At 45.1% G+C, this 21,753-nt stretch overlaps 1 protein-coding gene across 5 annotated transcripts in view; it reads right to left on the bottom strand.

Annotated features, from left to right (window-relative positions):
• Positions 1-21,753, bottom strand: part of LOC116946258 (retinoic acid receptor beta) — a 72,829-nt gene that overhangs the window by 10,350 nt on the left and 40,726 nt on the right. For all 5 annotated transcript variants that reach the window (XM_032961295.2, XM_032961314.2, XM_032961286.2 and 2 more), the window contains 3 exons: positions 10,931-11,072; positions 7,141-7,310; positions 397-573 (listed from right to left, as the gene is read on the bottom strand). In XM_032961295.2, the coding sequence (XP_032817186.2) occupies positions 397-573; positions 7,141-7,310; positions 10,931-11,072 (489 nt within the window). The remainder of the gene's footprint in view (positions 1-396; positions 574-7,140; positions 7,311-10,930; positions 11,073-21,753) is intronic.

Raw genomic sequence — 21,753 nt, 5'->3', positions numbered from 1 at the left:
TGATTTCTCAAGTGGAGTAAGTTGATAAGCTTAGCCCAAATCACCCTTGACTGCAGTGAGAATTAGAAATAAATATATATATCAGTTTGACTGACATTCAACAAAATTTTTCCATAACATTGCACGCGCGAAAGTTCACCCCCTCGTGTGTGGCCAAAAAGTTCACTTCAAGACATATTGGAAGTAGCTCTGTGATGTCTGCTTTCTTGGACTATTCTCTAGCCGCATAGCTTATGGATTGTGCTGTTTGAGTCCCGAATGGCTAACTTCATCCCAAGACATGATGCAAGCTGGCACAATGGAAGTAAAACTAGGAAATAACCAAGAGCATTATAAAAGCTGAAAATATGTAGCTTTAAAGAGGAGGTGGATATGCGTATTGGGGTGGATGCCCACCAGAATGTCGAGGCAGGCGGCCTTGAGCAGCGTGATCTGGTCGGCGATGGTGAGGCTGGGGAAGCCCGGCATACGCTTGGCAAACTCCACGATCTTGACGATGCACTTGGTGGAGAGCTCGCTGAACTTGTCCCACAGGCCCAGGTCCAGCTGCACGCGGTGGTCGGCGCACGAGTTCTGCACGAGACGAAACACGCGCAGTTGGCATCAGCGCTTCGGGACGTACGCAGGAAGTTGCGAGCGCTACGGCTCGTGCCCTGTTAACGAAGGGCTTTGGCAGTCTGGCCTTGAGCTTGTATGTTTCGCTGTTGACTGATCTGTTTTGAATGGTTAATTCTCAAAAGATGTCTTTATCCTGGTGAAATTCGGTGAGCTACGAGGCTCTTTTGAACAGATGTACAATGGAGGCAGGGAAGAAAGTGACAACAATTATACTCAAGATTTGAAGCTTTCGTGACTGCAGGAATCCATACTCATTGGTTCTTTCGGTCAAGTCACGTGGGTAGGAAAAAACGCTAAAGGATCACGACGTTTCGATCGCAACGCAAACGGCCGTCCTCAGGCGGAAGTCCACTGCTGGATTTTTTTTCTGCCTGAAGACGACCGCTTGTGTTGCGATCGAAACGTCGTGATATTTTATTATTTTTTCCTACCTACGTGACTTTACCGAAAGAACCAGAGAGTAACGATTCTACCGTTAAAATACTTTAGTATTAATGTTTTATAGGTTAGAAAACACATTCACCACTATAATGACACCACAAAACTCACTGACCAAGGACAGGAAACTAACACCAGGTGTTGGGAGATTGTAATAGCAGAGATTGGCGATCTGGGGTTGACTGCAACAGTTTTAAATGCGAGGTGTGGTGATATAAACTGCAGTGGCTCTTCAAACCTCCTGACCTATACATTGTATGCCCTGGGTAACATTAATATTAAACATCAAATTGACCCAAATTTATGGCACTATGAGCTTTAATTGGATGTTGGGGGACTCATATTTTGCTAGTAACATGGCCAAATTGCTATAATTTCCCATTGATTTGGCAGAAAAGTCATTTCCACCAATATATTAATCAGGTGCCAGATATTTTATCTGAAAACGTTTGCGAAGTTCCTCCAGCCTAGCTCAGACATTGGTAACCAAATGTTCTCCCATGAGCACCAAGCATTTTGGTAATGCTCTCCATGCACACTCTTTTTTTAGCATTACCGACGCGCACTTGTTGGATTGAGTTGCATGATGGCAAAAAACATACTCGCTTAAAACACACCAACACGTACAGTTCTCCGCTATTAAACAGTGGTTTCACTAAACGCTTTTTTTATGCAGCTAACACAGCACGGTGCAAAAAATGTACATAAATCCTGGCGGTATCCCCGAAAACCTTGGGATCTGGCGAAACGTGGTTTCGTCGCAGAGTCTATTACTTTGGCAAACAAGTTTCGCGAAACGTGGAAATGTTATGGAGGAGACAACAAATATATATTTTTAAAATAACTCCGTGAAGTTACGAGCGGCATTGGCACGGCGTCGTGCCAGGGAATGCGTGGAGAGATGCGGACCCTGGGGGGCATCTGCCGCGTGCGGCCGCTCTGCTCCCCACGACCCCCGACGACACTCATTTCAATGCCGCATTCATTTCCTATTGATGTCCATTGTCTGATTGCCCGTGGAACAAAAAAATATAATTTCACCGGTCATGCCCCATTGTTGTTATTATGCTTGTCATTGTAATTTGTATGTGGGCATTAGTAGCGCATCGGCGTTAATAAAAACAGCGGTGATAATCGGCGCTAAGATGATGACTTTTAAATCTAGATTGAAAACTCATTTCTTTAGAACTGCTTTTTTTCTATTTAATTTTCGATTTAAAGCTTTCGTGACTGCAGGGATTCATATTCTTGGTTCTTTCGGTAAAGTCACGTAAAGTCCCTTCTACGTGACTTTACCGAAAGAACCAAGAATATGACTGCTTTTTTTGTTTCGTTTGTTGTCCTTTCCCCGTACCTCCAATTCGCACAATTGGCTACTTACGGTGCGGTGAGAAATGAAATTTGGGGGGGGGATTATGAGAAGACAATGTGTTTATTAACATTTTTTATTAACATTTTACCTGGATAATTCCTCATTTGCAAGGGTCTTGACGGTGCCAAGTGATCACGTAACATAGCAAACGTGTAATGATACGTATGCAAACATTTAAAAACTATGCATAAATAGAGATGTCAATAATTAAATGGTTTACATCACCAATTCATGTACAATGTACTATAGCTTTAACAATTCCAAATGTTGTGCAAGAGTGATGTTAAATTATACATTCAAGTAAGTTGAGACTGGCGGCTTGTTATTATGAATACTAAATTGTAACTTGATAGCTAGAGCGGTACTAACATCCGTGAGCTGCACAGCTTTCTATAATTCACACACAACGCAAGACTGAACGTCTTTGCAAATCCACACCAATCGATACGAAATCTTCACGGTGTCATATAAAAAAAAAATGGTTAAACCTATTGAATGTAATCCAGATGATTTTACGGTATGAGCTAGCAGAATGTTTAGGTGAATAGTGGGAAATTGTCACATTTTCTGTTGTTAAATTCTGGATTGTTTATCACTGCGGATTATGAAAGTTTACTTGACATTTGATCCATTGTTCCATTGTGAAATGCAGGGACGAAATGCATTTATTTGTTCTGAATTAAAATGTGAGATTGTGGTGGAGAGAAATTCGATGTTGCTGCTGATCCAATGTAATTGTCTGTGTGTATTTTTACAAGATGGAGAAATTTTCCCATGACATGTTTTAACTTTGTTATGTTAGTTTTCAACTGGGAACTAGATATACAAATAGTTGAATTTTCTATAATAAGACTTAAAACTCTGCCATGAAAGGCCTCTTTGAGGGAAACCTTTTCTCAAAACAGAGACCAAAGCATTGTGGGCTGTCAATGGGTATCGCTTGTGAGGTATTATGCATTGGTGCATAACAAACTTCCAGGGCATTTTGGCAGCTACTTTGCAGCGGGAGGAACATATTGAGACATAATACTTATGAAGATGCCAGATGGATTATTACATTGCAGAACCGCAAGAGATGGCAGTGGCCTTTATCCAGCAGTGGATTGATTATGCATAATGATACTTGTACATACGGAAGTGACATTGCAACTGAACCTAAACACGAGTGATGAAGATGTAGAATACTGAAATCCTGACAAGTGAAAACAAAAATGAAGCAAAAGCATAATTCGAATTCTAATAAATCCCAATATCCATGCTGTGTAAAAATGTATTCTTAATATCTAAATAAATAATCAGACAATATGCCTCCTTACCCAAACCCATCCCACCACATACAATATTAAGCATTTTGTACACATCCCATTGGCTACACAGCCTTGTGGGAATTCTTTTCTTTCACAGTATTAGTTTAATTCAAGCTAGCTCTGCACCCGTCTTAAATTGCCACATTTTTTATTTTGATTATACTATGTAAATAAAAATATTACCCAGAGTGGCTGTACATTTTTAAATATTTCATCAGCACAATTTACCTGAATATTCATGTTCCCTATATAGAGCAATAAATATTGTAGCAACTAACTTTATTATTGAGTTGGAAAATTATACAATTTAATGTGTGCTAATGAGCCTCATGTGGCAGGGCATTGCTTGTATAATTGGCAGAAGTTTAATGCACAAATTATTTATGCATAAGCCCTCTGGCTCGAGCACTGTTTTGAATGAAAGAGCATATTATTTTATCATATTTTTTAGTAAGTATCCTAATTTGGCCCCTCTTTCCATTGGCCAGTGGCCTTGCCAGGAGGGCTCGGGCACACGAGTGTAATGGATTGCATTTTTCACTGATGGATGGAGAGGTTGGAGTGCCCTCTGGCAGCATAACCTTTGAACCGGCAGTGGTGAGCTCATTTTCCCCTTCGCCGACAGACACACGTCGTTCGTCCCATGTTTCCGGTCACAAAAGTGATGTTGGAATGCCACAGTGGATTTTAAAAGGGCCACTTGGGCTTCTGCAAAATGTCACATCGGCCATGCCATGAATGAGCACATTCATGATCTATTCATGAGTCTCCTTAGTGTTTTGTTAACACTTTCCTGCTTTTGAGTACAACAGCAGAATAAACAATGCCGTGTATGTGCGTTTATTGCATGTGTGCAGTATATAGTGGCCTTTAAACATTTGTAGCGGTGATTGCAGTTGTAATAGCTCACGACATATGCCATACTCTATTTTAATGCATGATGACATGCCTATGATGAATTTATCACAACGTCGTGTGCCAAGATTGCATTTTTTCTCGATTTTTCGAAATCTGCTGACTCCGGTTACATTGATTTGCATTTTCAAAGCATCCCACCCCGGGCATTTTCCGCAGATGAAGGTCTCTTATAAAGAATCTGCCGCAGGGTATTGATACAGTCTCCTAATCCATTAATCCACTGAAACCCCTTCACACGTACCCGAAGATAGCCAATGGCACACATAGCAATGCACGTGCGTTTTAGCTTGCAAATTTCAGTGGAAATTGATGTGCCTTGTGGCTTTGTCATGTCGCAATGAATTGTATTTAAAGTTTCAATTTAATATGAATGATTGAGCTTTTCATGGCTGTTTTAAGGGTCCAACTGGCCCATGAAATTTCCATGTGATTGCATAACCAGATTGCCTTTTCGAACTTTTGGCAAATATGCAGGTTTACATTATGCAGACAGTTTAAACAAGGAAATATTTTGCAAAACATTATTTTGAATTGTAAGCAAAAACATCCTTCGCTCTTTGTGACTTCTAAAATTATCTTCCATCAACTATGGACCCTTTGTCAGAAGCTTCCTGCCAAATGTCTCACAAATGGGGAGGGCTGACTAGCACGTGTAGCGGGTTGAATAACTAGAAGCGAGTTTCTCTGAGAGTTTTCATTGAACGATTATCACTGAACACAGAGGGGTAACGGCTCCTCACACCCGATACACTATGGAGGCTACTCCCCAGACTACCACGCCTCTCACTGGTTAATCTACAAGTCGTCCGTGAGCGAAGCTTGAATCTTCACCGGTATATAAGCTGGAGCCGACCCTTGGCAGGGGTGCGGCTCTGCGCTTGGGGCTCTTCAGTCTCCAGGAGGCTCCTTGTCTTCAGCTGGACGACAACTGCCGGGACCGTTCAGAGGTCCGGCGAGAGCCGTGGCTCGCTCCGCCCCGGCCACGCCTTCCTTCTCGGACCTTCGAGAAGGATCCGGGGATGATGTCATCCCCCAGCCCTCCTCCTGGGGTCTGGGGTCTGCCCCTTTTACATACCGTTCCATAGGGTAACAGTTGGGCCCTATGGCCCGTAGACTCTCAGCACCGAGGCTCAGCCGCTCTGTTGCCCCCTATTGGTATGTGGCCCGTATTGCCGGCAACTGCATGGGAACGGCGCATCTTGGCCCAATAACACCGTGACACACGTATAATCTGGACCGCGCTGCTGCCTAGATTTTGAGGCTACGCAGTGTAACTCGTCGGTGTGGTTTAGAATTGTACACGATACAACAATATCCCCAAGGCGGAATACTGTTGTCACATCTGGGGTTGAGTACCTGGTTCCTACCCCATTGTACTTGATAGAATTAAAACATGAAGCAGTTAGGGAGGTTCGTCATTCAGCACTCATTGATTTACTCCAGTCACTCACTCACCAGCGGCTCCTTACCAGTCTTCTATCCCGACTGCAATGGTTACTGTTGCCGTCGCTATCCGCTAAGTGATTCCTTCACCAATGACTCTTTGTTTTTTTCAGTAAAGTCATGTATAAATAAGAAATAATAAAATAACATAATAGCGTACGACGTTTCGGTTGCAACACAAGCAGCCATCATCAGGTACAGAAGAGCTAAATTTACGAGAGAGGGGAAACACATAACCTCAGATGTATATAGAAGACACCCAAGTAGGAGGAACTAACACAGATACAACACTGTTAAACTATGCGTTAATTGTGTTTTGACCGACCGTCTGTGCTGCTTTATATGGTTTCCAAATTTTGCTAAACCCTGTTTGTTTAGTATGCTCCTCTCTCTGTGTCCCCTTGTTGTATCTGTGTTAGTTCCTCCTACTTGGGTGTCTTCTATATACATCTGGGGTTATGTGTTTCCTCTCTCTCGTAAATTTAGCTCTTCTGTACCTGATGATGGCTGCTTGTGTTGCAACCGAAACGTCGTACGCTATTATGTTATTTTATTATTTCTTTTATTTATACGTGACGTTACCGAAAAAACCAAAGAGCAATCCCTGCAGTCACGAAAGCTTCAAATCAAGTCCTCCACCGATGTTGAGAACTTAGTACCAGACTGACTATTTTGTTGCATCCAAACTGTGCTCGACCCTCCACCACGCTGTCGGTCACAACACTTGTCTTTATGCTTTTTCCCCTCAGACTGCTTGACCTTGGAATTCCCTCCCATCGTCTCCCCCCCCCTCCCCCCCAAGCACTCATAACCTCGACAGTGTTGTATGTCGCTCGCCGCTTGACAGGCTTTTTAAAAAATATATATATATATGTATCTTTGGGCCTGCCCTTGAAAAAATTCCCAAAACACACACAAAGTCTGGATCGGTGTCGCAACTCCCCCGGTCAGCGGCCCCCCCCCCCCCCCCAAATTGTGTCCACACGCCCGCTTTACCCGCACATGGTCCACGACGGGCGGCATCGTGGCGGGCGGTGTGCTTACCGTCGTGTACTTGCCAAGCTGGCACAGAGACGGGAAGGTCTCCTGGTGGGCACAGCGGATCTTGTCGACCATCTGCTCCTGCTCGGGGCTCAGCTCGTAGCTGCGGGGGACGATCTCCGGGCTACGCGCCACCACCTCCTTGCGTTTTTTGTTGCGGTCGTTTCTCACCGCTGCTCGTTGCCCAGAAGAAGGAGGGAAAAAAAAAACCACACACGCACACACACACACGCGCGCACGCTTTCTGTCAGCGCCGCAACAGTCCGCGCGTCCAAAGGCCGGCCAAAGTTGCCAGAAACGATGGAAAACTGCTCAAGGAGATAGTTTCGTGAAGGTTTTAATTTGCTTGTGTGGCCATAGAGTTATTGGAGAGTAAAGCTCTCCTGTGGGATTTAAAAGATACTATATATATTTTGTCCCCAAAGTATAATTTTAGAACCGTTGACATAGCAGCCATGCATGTGATATAACTTATCATAAAAATGTGAGTGTCAAGTAATTTTACACCCATATCCTTTAAAATGACTCGATCTGTTTTCAATAAAAAAAATTATTGGGATGCATTAAGAAGGAATATACAATTGCATCTTGATTAAATATGGGATATATGCACATTGTAATTATCATCATATTTCTTCTTGAGCATTTCCCTCGACACAACAATCACATTTGTATGGATTACCTAGGCTCAACAAAGCTCAAATGAAAGCCAGGGTATTGAGCAGAAAAAACACGGACATCCCATTATAAATCCCTACAAGCTTTGCTCCAAGCACGAATAAAACGTTGAAGAAAGGAATGCTGGATTGCAACTCGCTTCTTACAGGCCTGTTTAGTGCTACAATTACTCTTAACCTATTCTCCAGTACACATAGATAGTGGCTATTTAAAAAAAGTGTACAACCTAAACACTTTCCTCCCATTCTGCTGATGGGCACAACGGATATTGTTGAGCATCTGCTCCTTCGCTGTGACTGAGCGATGTCGGCACTTGGCGTTTATGTTTGTCAGTGGAGATGCCGGTCGCTGAGGGTATCATCAGGCTGGCTGTTACACAGATAATTTGTGAGGATCCTGCCTGGTTCCTGTGATTAAAGTGTTGCGTTACATACATGGTAATATTTACGCACGGTAAGCGTCCTTTGTTTATGCGCTGATGGGTGGAGATGGACGTAAACGCGATGTAAAATCAGTCATTAGCCGAGTGACCACGTTGCATGAGCGCCGCCGGCTTTTCTGACAAATTCCATGGAGTCCCCCGAATCGCGGCCAAGTCAGAGTGAACACATCCTAAGGTCACATTTTGCTGTCGAGCACGGACGCATCGGCCGCTTTTCGAGCAAAGGCCGCATTTAGAAAAAAACTACGGGGCAGAGCGCTGGGCATAAGCCGATTTAAATTATTCTATGCTTAATACCCAGTGCATGTGGACGGCAAGTAGATCGAGCAAGGGATGAACTGGGCACCGCTCCAACCTTATGATATAAATACTGCATGGCATTTAAACAGTGCCAGTTTCTTTCCTTAACAATTCCCATTGCAAATATGACATGGAGGGAAAATTATGTCCCTTCACCGAAACCAAAAAACCAGCGAAGTGGAAACCTTTGTTGGGGAGAATGGACACTTTGTGCTCTTGGGAGTACTGTCGGCAAATGAGCGACATGCTTTGCGAACCCCCAGCAAATGGAGCAAGTGATGTTGCATAGAGGCAAACCTCATCCTTCCGCACATCAACGGCTCTATTCGCCAATCTGATTGTTCAATTTTTTTTAATGTGCAGTCGTCTGTGTGTGTTGTTCATGTCATTTAGCAACATATTTGAAACATGGATTAGCCAAAAGTAACCAGTGAGTTGTGTGTCCCATTAATTGATAGTATTTGCAATTTACGATGTGCTAACGACGTGACAACGCTGAGTAAATTACTGGTGTTAGTTCTCTACCCACTATTCTCAATATTTGTGCAAAGAGATGAGGTTTGTCTGCATTTGAACAATGAGCGTTTTAAGTCTTAGCTCGATATGTAATTCGATCGGACTGTGTTTTGCCGTTCTATGTGCGGTCCAAAGCAGTTGGGATAATTGTTCGTAATTTAACCTGGTAAAAAATTCACTGAGATGCATTACCTCTTTAAAAAAGGGGACCTGAGTTTTAGTGAAAATAATATGAAAATAAACGGGGGCTTTAAAGAGTACTATACTCTGAGGCTTACATTGTTTACGTTGCTATTAGAATAATTATAACAAAGCGGTGGAAGAATGCGCTCACGCGTAATTGCAAAGCAATTTTTTAAAACTGCTCCGCAATGATTACACGCGGTCGCTGATTGCGCATAGAACGTTGTGTAAAGTACAATCAGTTAGAACAACATCGACATAAAGCACCATATTTTTCACTGCCTGGCCTGTGCATCCAACCGCCAGCCCCTTCTTAGTCAGGCGCAAAGATGCGGGAAAGGAAAGACGCCAAATGCACGACACGCCAGCCCTGCCACCGCCACCACCTGCACGTACACCGGGACCTGCGTGGTGGGCACGCACGTGTGCCGGCGAGACACAAAAGAACCGAGTGGCCTCTCGCGGTGGCTGAATCATTTATGAGGGCCGCAGTCAGAGGTCAAATGATGCATGAACTGGGCAGCGGCAGCCGGGGGTCGGTAATTGGACTGCCAGACACAACCTCCGGTGGCGGGGAAGCCACAGGCGACATGAGAGGGGGGACGCGTGTGAAGCGTGCGCCGCTCGTTTATTGGACTGGATGAGGGGGGGAGGGGTCAGTTGGAAAAGATGAAATAACAGAGAGAGCACCCCCCCCCCCCCCATCCTTTGCCCCCTCTCCTTCCACCAAATGGTTTCTGTGGTTTCACCCCCATCCCCCCCCGCCCGCCCTTCTCCTAATGTGGTATTGGATTGTTGGATTGACACCTTTATCGCTGATTGAATATCAATGTTCCGTTGTTTACTTTACAGCCGTGCTTAACTAAGAGTTGTTTTGTTGAACATCATTCCTGCAGAGACATGCTATGCCCGATGATGTTATTGCACACCTCATGCATTTTTCGAAGGCACCTGTTTTCAATCTGCAAATAGAACTCAACTGGCTGAAAAACACCTCGCCAGCATCATCATTGACTCACACAAAATATAGAGTATGCCAACTTTGATTTATGGTTTAAGTCAGCATTATACAAGCTATTGATCAACAAAGAAGACGGCAATAATCCAATATGCACCTGATCATTTCTCCTGACTGGCAGCACATGTTTATAGCATGGTAGAAAGCAGCCTCCAAATCTACATTACTGCCTTTTCTCTCAGCTCTAAAGAATGGCCATTGATTGAAACATCGTACATATAAAGCACTTTTGTCAATTCACTGCTGCACGAGAGCCTCCCCACGCCTCGTGTGTTGCAAGGATAATTTAACCATACTTCACCATGCTGGTCAGTGGGGGTTGATGGAAGCAGGGCTCATAGACTTTGGGAGCACAGTACAATACAACAATGCATTTTGCTGCCATTGCCCCCCAACCAAATCACTTGGAATTTACCCAATCTCGTCGGATCATGGAACCCAAAGTTGGGTTGGGCCTGGCAAGTGCTTGGGATGAGCAACCACCACGCATGAAATGCGACACTGCGTTGTCAGAAAAAAAAAAACGTTAATCTGTACACGCGCGTATAATAAAAGAGTGTTCAATGATGCTGTGGCAAGGCCGTTTAAAAAAAATTATCAGTTTTTTAACCTGGGTCTCAGCAAGCACACTCCTCCTGCCTCGGTGTTGCACTCACCCTCCTTTGACATGCCGACTTCGAAACACTTCTGCAAGCGGCAGTACTGGCAACGGTTGCGCGTGCTCTTGTTTATTATGCAGCTCTTGTCCCGGTGGCAAGTGTACACCATGTTTTTTTGGATGCTTCTGCGAAAAAAACCCTGCACGCACGCACGCAGGGGTGAACATTTACACGCACAGAAACTTAGAGACGCGCACGCGCGTACACACGCGGGGAGCACATGTACGAGCGTACACACATCCACACGCGTGCACATTGCGTTGCATGCGCACATGCATACACGCGTACGCATCCACGCACATGACACGCACATGACACGCACATATCTGCACAGATGCACACACATACATACATTCACACATGCACACATACACACAACAGGTAAGCAAGACGCAAAGACGCGGGCACGCACGCAAAATTGTGTTTGTGTGTATGTGTGCAAGGACACAATACATACTATTGGTTATACTGTAGACATTTCATATTGTTAACATGCCGGCTAATATCGCTAGAATTCAATGTTAATTTTACGCAAGATAATTCTGCTTGAGATTTTGAGTCCTAAAGTTAAGAGGGCATATTACAAAAGCATGGTAGATCTATTTGCTAGCTGAAATTGACGAAGAATTGATGATGATTATGATGATGGTAATAAGTCTGGTAATGATACAAATTGTACATTGTGAATCTTGTCATACAAATGCATGTTATTGTTAACATACCTATCCAGAGCTTGCTATTTCTTGGGGGGGGGGGGAGAAAAAATAAACCTGCACATTAACTTTAATGAAATAATTACTTTCCCTTATCGATTCGATGTGTGACCTGCTGCTGACCAGATCACACGGGTTCAGACAAGGTCATTGCTAAATGTTCACATGTGAACTAAACAAGCAAGCAACGGCGTCTGACAAAACAATGTGTTGGGGCGGAGGTTGTTAAGGGGCTGGCATCTGGAAGCACTGGAGGGCGATTACTACAGCCGGCTTGAAATTGCATAGCGCGGTTAGAAAATCAATAATGATGCTGGATTTCCTCGCAGTGTTACAAAGCTGTTACATTAGTACTTTGTGAGTTCAAATCTTTGCCTGAGGATTCATCTTAAATGAAATTGAACAGACTTCTCATTTCTTGGGGAAAGTGCCCTAAATACGTAGAGGCAGTTTCGACAAATAAATAAATAAATAAAAAGAGCTGACTGACATAGGCGAAATTCTTGCTTTGGCTTAATGACATTCAACCCAAGGGAAAAAAACAGATCCAGAAAGCTTTTATTTCTTGACATTGCAAATGTGACGGGATGTTGCAGCATCGCTCTAGCCCCGGCAAATGTATTTTTTCTGATTAGCTCAGTTTTGTCTGCTCATGCGTGTTGTTATACATTTGGCACATGTTGCCAGCAGGGCACTGTGAGTGTCTCTGACAGTGGTAGACGTTGGAATGAAAGTGCTGCCACGTGGCTACCAGTCATGACGGACCGCAGTCATGAGATGTACGTATGATTACTTTTGTGTGAGTCGTTTTATCAGCCTCTTATCAGATGCGGGCAGTTGACCACAACTAAATTTAATAGAGCGAGTGCTGGCTGTGAGAACGTGGCCTTGTCAATAATAAAACAGGTGTGCTCGTGAATTGGCCGTAGTATATTTTCCCACCACTTGTTTGACTTTGGGAAGCAACAGAGCTGTGTTTGTACAGGTAGGGTTATATTTCTGCATGACCCTGTAGCTGAGTGTGTATGTATGTTGAACTTCGTTCGCACCGTACGTAGCCAACCGTGCTAATCGGATGTGCAGGAGAAGGACAACAAACTAAACACAAAAAGCAGTAAAAAAAAAACAAGTTTTCAATGTAGATGTAAAAGTGCATAGCTGCCGTTGCTTACTAATATCGGAAGGAAGAACGTTCCAGACGGCTGCAGAAGCGCAACTGAAAGCACGCGATGCGGTTGACCGTCTTTGTTCAATGGTGAGGCAAAAACTGCTGCGAGGATGACTGGAGTGTGTGTGATGGTTTCAGCTCCTTGACGAGATCAGCAAGGTATTGTGGTTCATCATTAGACCTCCTTTGCCAGCACCAATTGGGTCGAGGCTCAAAAGAAAGTCGTCCCTTGGTGTGGACCAATCAGTTTCAAGGACAATGCATATATTATCATAGTATGTTTTTTGTTTGCATTTTGACTGCAGGTATTGTGGTTAATGCAGACATGAATCCTCGTAAAAAAAGGTTTCAGTTTTGTTTGCCCGGAAAAAAAGGGGAAAACCCCTATTCTTATATTGTGGTTCATTTGCGGCCAAGCACTTTGTGTGCAATGAGTGCGAGCGTAGCTGGTTTTAAAACGGGTACCCCTACAAGCTTGGGCAGGGCGCGTCGTTAGAAGGGACGGTGGCCAGTGGTTGAGACTAACGATGGAGTGGCAGCGAAAGGAGGGAACGCTCTTTCCTCTCGGTGCACCGAGGGGATAGAGCGTTGAGATCAGCTCAGCTGCTGCACGGATGGTTGCATCACAGAACTGTAAGAGATGGCAATAGCTTGGGGAAACCGTCATCTAGCAGTGGACTGATCAGGGCCAATTATGATGCCTGCAAGGCTCCGTCACATCCTCATCACAATGATCGTTTTCTCAAACTACCGTACAGAAATATACGGGCGATTTTCGTGAGCACCTTTTAAAGCGGGTATGACACACAAGGGGTGGTACAGCTTAAATTGGCGCTGAGTCACCTTGATATCTCCTGAAAGCTGACGTCCGCACACACACACACAGCACTGAGTATTTTAGCCACTTACTGCTGAGTCGACCCAGCCACTACCACCCACGAGATTTCAGCGCCTACGCGAGGCCACCTGGAGCCTACCTGCCACCCTCAACTGAAAAACCCCTCCCCGCATGTCAGAGCGGAGAGGGTTGGCCGAGGGCGACGTGTGGCTCCCGTCGTCAGTGCCACCGCGGTTTGTCACCCACCAACCCACCCCCTAACCCACCAATCACCTGGCCATCTCACCCACCAACCCACCCCCTAACCCACCAATCACCTGGCCGCCTCACCCACCAACCCACCCCCTAACCCACCAATCACCTGGCCGTCTTACTCACCAACCCACCCCCTAACCCACCAATCACCTGACCGTCTTACCCACCAACCCACCCCCTAACCCACCAATCACCTGGCCGTCTCACCCACCAACCCCCCCCTAACCCACCAATCACCTGGCCGTCTCACCCACCAACCCACCCCCCCCTAACCCACCAATCACCTGGCCTTTTCACCCACCAACCCCCCCCTAACCCACCAATCACCTGGCCGTCTCACCCACCAACCCACTCCCTAACCCACCAATCACCTGGCCGTCTTACCCACCAACCCACCCCCTAACCCACCAATCACCTGGCCGTCTCACCCACCAACCCCCCCCTAACCCACCAATCACCTGGCCGTCTCACCCACCAACCCACCCCCCCCTAACCCACCAATCACCTGGCCTTCTCACCCACCAACCCCCCCCTAACCCACCAATCACCTGGCCGTCTCACCCACCAACCCACTCCCTAACCCACCAATCACCTGGCCGTCTCACCCACCAACCCACTCCCTAACCCACCAATCACCTGGCCGTCTTACCCACCAATCCACTCCCTAACCCACCAATCACCTGGCCTTCTCACTCACCGGGCCATCTCTACCGCGTGCTCTCGCAGTCCTGCCTACAAATATTGCTGTAATTAGTTTTAATAACTGTCTCCTTGGCTGAGGGACGCAGGGTAACTGCATGAAATATTAAGGTATTAACCCTTTTAAGCATAATCGGTGCTAACCGGCATTCATTTACAACTCCAGCTGATGCGGGAAAAAGCTTTAATCACAATCTGAGAAACCATTAGCAAGGCCTGGCCATTATCCCGTAAAAAACTGAAGGCCATAATCATTAACGTAATGCCGTTATGCGCTAAATGGGTACGCGGCGCTCATTTCATTTCTGTTTAATATGATAATCGCCAAGCGCAACATCTGCTGGCAAATGGTCTTTGCTTCTAAACCGTGTCTAAATGTAATGGAGGAAGAGGGAAAAATTGTCTTGTTTAGACATATTCCATTAAATCGGCATAGCAGCAGCCTTTGAAGGCGTGTTGACGGTCTACCTAATGCGCGGCAGTATTTTTTACAAACTCCCGCAAACGTTTCTAATTCTGATTGTTAAATCCTGCGCCGAATGATATGAGAGGCTATACGATACTTGGGGGTGCTTTTGCATTCAGTGCGCATGCCCAAGCGAAGGGCTCAGAAACGCTAAGATAACGCGCACTGCTGGAGTGCGTAGGCTTTAATAATTAGAAGCGCATAACACGATAACATTTAGAAAAATGATACCTAGCGAGCAATTTACCAGATCGTTTTAACATTCGTGGTTAGTCAAATAGTCCTTCATTACGTGCTGTAGTTCACGGGCCATCATGAGCAGCAGTACTGAAGTTGTATTTAAAACCAATCTGCACCTCAAACATAACTTTGCATCTGTATTTAAGTCAAGGACTATTTTAGTCGTATTTGCATCCTAAAAAAAAACTGTGTAATATGTTAGACCACAGTTCAGGACATAGTCACTAACTTTGTAATTTGAAGCACATTGTATAGTTCACATAATGCACTCGTTGTTGGGTTTTAACTTTTTTTTTATTAGACATGACGTCTTTTCAAACTCATTAATTATGTGTGCTTTTCACTGGGCCCGCGTGATTTACTGCAGTTATCTGGGTATTTAAACGAACTGCTGAGCCTTAGTTGCTGCAGGGAAACCATCAGGAGCGATTATTTTCGTCCTCAATGCCGATAAACATCGGACCACCATAGAGCAATCCCTCTCATCAACTGCTTTCCCTTCATAGGCAGAAGGGGGGGGGTAGAAAGTTGGTATATGTCCAGATTCTTTGCATGTAAAATCAAGGATAATTGTTCGTGTAGAAATCCCTACCTAAGATGCGTTGCCTGGCTTTATTTCCACGGCAAACAGAAACGTGGGTTAGGGTCTGCATTGTTTTAAACACTGGCCGGTTTTAAGCGCCGCGTGTTAACAAAGCACCCACGAACTGTTCCTCGAGCCTTTGAGAACAGGTGAATGTGGAGGACGATGGGAATGTCTTAGCAGACGCAGGGAAACAACTCGAACAAAATCATGAAAGGATGGTGCGTAGAGCGGCGCAGGTTATGGAGATAAGAATCAAAGGCGGCATCCAGACGTCAGTGACAATGGGGAAGACATGCAGCCAGATGGTGGGATACTGTAAGAGCAGATCTGCGAGGTCACACATTGCATATGCAACAGATGCCGAATCTAGCAGAAGGAAGCAACGTGGGATGCAGTGACGTCAATGGGATTAGCCGTGATGACCTCTTCACCTTCACCTTATTGTAGCATCATTTTGGGAGTCAGGGACCCTGTCACAAGAACCTGTGTGTGTCAGTCTGTGCATGCTGAGCTGACCCATTCCTTCCTAAAAGTAAAATCTCTGTATGCAGGATGCCTTTTGCTAACCTCTGTTTATCTCGACGTGTTTTAAAAATATTCTCTATTGCTGAACATCTTCAGTTGGATATCTTCTTCCAGACATCGCGAACCATTCACGCAAGGCAGGGGAATTGAAGTGTACGGTACGTAAAGCATTTCGCTTAACAGTGGGCAGTTTCAGTTGTCAGTTGCAATAATATCCTTCACAAAAAAAACATGTTTCAGTCGCTTCCTTCAAACGCCTACCTCACCGCACGGGGAAGGCTTGTGCAAGTGTTTTAAATCAGCCGTTAACTCGGCCATGCGAGCCTTTAACCAGGCCATTGAGGGAAAGGCAGTGCCTTTCCCTCAATGGCCAGATCGGGTGGCAGGTTTGGCTCCCCTCGCTGAGGTGGCATTGTTGCGCTGGAGGGCCCTGCGTGCCTATGCAATGAGTTGTGGAGAGGAATGTTGCCTCAGATAGGCATCTCTCTCGACGACGGCGGAGCACGTGCGGTTGAAATTCTACACCGCGGAATGGGTTCCATTTTTCTAGGCGCGGGAGCATCGTAGCTGAAACCCCGAAACACTGTTGGGAGAAACGCGAAGGGATTGTGAAATCTATAGCCGTGTGCTGGCTCTGTTGAGCACATTTTCTCCGCGTGGAATCGGCTGTGACAGGTTTGGTGAAGCACACTCATGAGTCACCTGTAGCTCACGGGGCCGCGCAACACGATCGCACAACACAACCTGGTTCTCTTCATGCACCAAACATTTCAGCAGATGCGCTCGGGCGGCTCATAAATTCATCTTATTACCGTCCCCGGTAAACGCACAGACAGATCGTCCCAATTATTCATTTAAATGAGAAGCGCGCGCCATCTGTCTCCTGGTCGTCTGTCGCTCGCCATGAGAAAGCAAAGTTGGGTCGAGTCTGACGGTGGCCGGATACCGAGAGCATGGAGCCGGGTGGCCAAAGCCGGGTGGGTGGGGGGGGGCGGGGGCACATGCGCATTAGAGGGGGGATGCAGAGAGAGACGCATGCCACCGAGAGCGGGATTCGAACTCGGTTCGCCGGGTTCGTAGCGCCGCCACCACCACGCGCACACGCGCGCGACGCTCATTCAAGAAGTCGCCCGAGCCTCCACGCTGACGTGACCTCATCAGCCAAAGGGCGCGTCCCCCAAGGGGATGCCTCTCAGAGCCCCGTCCGGCGTGATGGAGCGATGGGTCTGACGGGGCTGAGGGGAGGGGGGCCGGCGACGGCAACAGAGGTGAAGGAGGCTGTGGCGACGGCCGTCCGGGAAATCAGCCCCAAGCCTCCTCCTGCCTTGCCCACCACTTACAATCAGCACTGTTTGTTCTGCCTCACTCTTGTTATCTCAGCACTGACAGATGGAGTACCGTTGTACCTAATGATATCGCATTACATTTCTGGTAAAACCTCGCACCGTGACTCCCGAAGCTGCTAATGCTGCAGGCAAGTGGCCCGGCCTCCTGAAGTTGCCAATCGTGAGGACCGCCATCCCCGCTGGAAACAGTGGATTTTGATGGGGGAATAGTGACTGAATTGGTAGTGTCTCCTCGAGTTTAGTCATTAATTTACAATTAATTTAAGGCTATTAGAATTTTGATTTAAAGCTTTCGTGACTGCAGGGATTAATATTCTTGGTTCTTTCGGTAAAGTCACGTAGAAGGGAAATAATAAAAATATTTATTATTTTATTGTTTCCCTTCTACGTGACTTTACCGAAAGAACCAAGAATATGCTATTAGAATTATTACGATCACATCTTACTTCTTCTTTGGTTCTTTCGGTAAAGTCACGTAGAATGAGAATAAAATAATAAATTGATAAAATAAAATAACACAATAATATTCTCACGACGTTTCGGCCACAACACAAGCGGCCTTCATCGTCGTGAGAATATTATTGTGTTATTTTATTTTATCAATTTATTATTTTATTCTCATTCTACGTGACTTTACCGAAAGAACCAAAGAAGATGAATCATTGCAGTCACGAAAGCTTTAAATCGGAATCACATCTTACTTGAATCTCGAATTTGTTATTTTAAACATTGGGCAATTGAGTGTAGGTACCCCCATCTCTTTTCCAGCCATCGTGGAAGAGTAGGCCAAACACCCTCGAGAGTGGCTCACATCAGCTATATCTAGTGGAGGCTCCTCTACCATTAATAACACGGGCAAGTAATTTGCAGGGCTGCACCTTTTCACCTCGTAATGAATCAAGACTAAATAAAAGTTTGTTTTGTTTTAACTGGGTGCTCATGTCAATGGCAACAGAAACCCACAGTGTCACGTTTCGGCGCTGGCTGGAAGCTTTGGCAGCGATCAGAGCAGAGAGGTGGAAATCCGCCACCAAAGGATCATTGCAGCCAACGCCGTGCCACTGCGATGCACGTTTGTGCACTGACAGGCGAGCGCCGGCGATGAAACCAAGAGCCCTCCTCTGCTGGTACAGCAGCCCCCATCACTCGCTACTACACCCTCACCTGGTCTGCTCGGCCACCAAACTGGAAACATCCCGTGGGTTTGGGTTGGCGGGCAGCCTTTACCAGGGACGTTCTTTCGCCCGCTTCGATCACTCTTCTCGGTGCTGCGCCGCAAAACGATGCAGGTGGTTTGACGGTAACGCCCGTTAGCAGCAGCGCGGTTGGTTCATCCTCCTGGCTTCATGATGCGTGAGTATTCGCATACGTCAACAACGGCATGGCTTCAGACAGAAAGAAGAAGCTTTCTAAAACAGTGCTGGCACATGGTGTACATTAGTCGATTCAGATGTCGAGTGTATTTCTCAATCTTGATTTGAAGCTTTCGTGACTGCAGGAATCCATACTCTTTAGTTCTTTCGGTAAAGCCACGTAGGTGTAAAATAAAATAAAACTAAATTTTTTTGTTTTATTTTATATTTCTCAATATTAAAATAAATTATATTTAACCCTCACGAGCACCATGTCCTCTGCAGTGGTCTGCTATAATGTATATGACTGCTGTGGAATTGTAGTATTTGTGTCAACACATTTGTGCGTTTCCTTCAACTTCTACAATCACATTTAAGTAAAATAAATCATTTTGGTTTTCTTAACTTACGACCAAGATAAACTAATATTAATTATTAATTATGCTGTGCACATTCCAAATGGTACACTTCTGCATTGTGCTGTTTCTAAATTGGTATTTATATTTTTGGTTTTGCTTAATTTTTTTTTAAACCGATGCCTCCATCGGAAAAAGAGAGCACTTTGGTCTTGTTGTGCTCATACCTGGTTAGAAATAAACAATCGTCTATCTTTCTCTATCTCATCTATCTCCCCCTGTTGTGAAGGGAGAATATAAAAAGCCCGTCAAGCAACGTGGCCAAAGGTAGACGGACTTAGAATGAAGCGAGTCGCTGAGATCTGACAAGCGTCTCGAAATGAATCAGGTGATACGATGCTCAAAGGACAGACGGGAAAGGCGTTCCACTAAAGGGGAGTCATGTGAGGAAAAAACGGGACGGGGGGGGAAATGTTCGTGTCCTGCAGTGAAGCAACGTGTTTGTGGTCAAATAAATGTGTTGAAAAGTGGTGACACTGGTGCAGATAATTATCGTGTGTAATGACACGGCTGCACTGTATCAGAACGGGAACAGCTGAGTGCTGACCCGGGTTACCAAGTGCGTGCTGGAGTAATGATTTATTTCGCACGGGCTGGCTTATGCCCTTGGCTGCATTAGTTGTGTTGAGTCCAAATGAATAGGATGCTAAGTGTATTGTTCATATTTACTTTGGGATTACTTATCAGTACTGTTTCAAAGCGTTGTTTTTGTTTAGCCCTTACCCAGGTAAGAGGTAATTAAGATTGTGACTTGTCTTTTGTGAGGAAGACACAGGAAGTCTATTTTATTAAAGAAAGCACGTATACACCACTGTATATATTGCGCCACTGAAAGAAAATCTAAAGTGATTTTATATATTGCTCACATGTGAAATTACAGGAATGCACTGTCGAATGTAGCTGTATTTATATGTTTCTGCAGTGTTTGTGTTATTTAGACAGACATAGACTTTGCACGCGTGTAAATTGCACCATCACTTGTGGCATCTTCTCAAGCAGAAAGCCACAGTCATACAGTCGTTTAAAATGCTAGCTGGTCTATTCAATGAATACTTGTTAGTTAAGCTAAATCTCTGTATCGAAATGCGTAAGACAGATTTTCCTGCACCACAAAGCAAGTTTCTTTACATGTGCCATGATCAGATCAGAAAGATCACCGCGATCGTTGAGCAGCTTATGAGAGTTTCAACGTAAATAAAACTTAATGAGGTTAATGAATGGCTCAATCAGCGAATGAAATGCCTACGTTATTTTCGGTGGACACAATATCGCCATGAAAGAGTATGTCGTTGACCAAACATCAGCGAATATAATGATTTGGTGATACTGCGTTGGCAGTGGTGCACGAGCATCATGTAATTAAAAACAACTCAACACATTCGCCGTATACATGTACAGTATAATAGGTGACGTTTTGGCCAATGGCCTTTCTTCATCGCATTATTTTTTTTATTTGTTGGACAAGTGAGCGGTTTTCCGGAGGTGGGGGTTACCGGGCTGACGATAACGGCACGAGGTGGAGGCTTTTGGACCCGTGAATCATTGACCGGGTTAACAGCACAAACCAGCTGCCCTCTAACGATCCACTTCCTGAGCTGTATAGCCTGTGCTCTCCTTGTTTGTGTGGTCAGTGCCCGCATTCTCATTCAAATGAGCACGCAGCCGTCATATCTGCTGATGACTCTTGGCCATTGGAGAACAGTCTACATGGCTGTGGCAGAGGGCCCAAGCACTGATGGTGGTGCATCCATAATCTTGATTTGAAGCTTTCGTGACTGCAGGAATCCATACTCTTTGGTTCTTTCAGTAAAGTCACGTAGGTATAAAATAAAATCATCAGATGATGGACACTTGTGTTGCGCGCGAATTTTATTTTATACCTACGTTACTTTACCGAAAGAACCAAAGAGTATGCATTAATAATGTGTTTTATGTTGGTTTTGTCTATTTGACCAAGGATGTGCTTTTGCATAAAGCTCTCACCATTGGACTGTAATAAAAAAATTATTCATTGACAAAATGAATAAGTGACGAATATATTACTTCAATTCTCCACAGCAACGCTTCGTGATTATTATACGTTTTGTCTTAGTCAGCTAAGAAGGATTTCGCACATGTGCTGTATTAGCTACCTCATGGCACAATGTCCGACGTTTCACTCCACGTGCCAGGGCTTTCTTTAGTATACTTAAGTTCTTATTGAGTTTCATTTCAAA

The sequence above is a fragment of the Petromyzon marinus genome, chromosome 2, assembly GCF_048934315.1.
Source record: "Petromyzon marinus isolate PM22_M1 ecotype Great Lakes invasive population chromosome 2, UKy_Petmar_22M1.pri1.0, whole genome shotgun sequence".
Taxonomy (NCBI): domain Eukaryota; kingdom Metazoa; phylum Chordata; class Hyperoartia; order Petromyzontiformes; family Petromyzontidae; genus Petromyzon; species Petromyzon marinus.
This window is presented reverse-complemented; position numbering and strand designations above follow the sequence as displayed.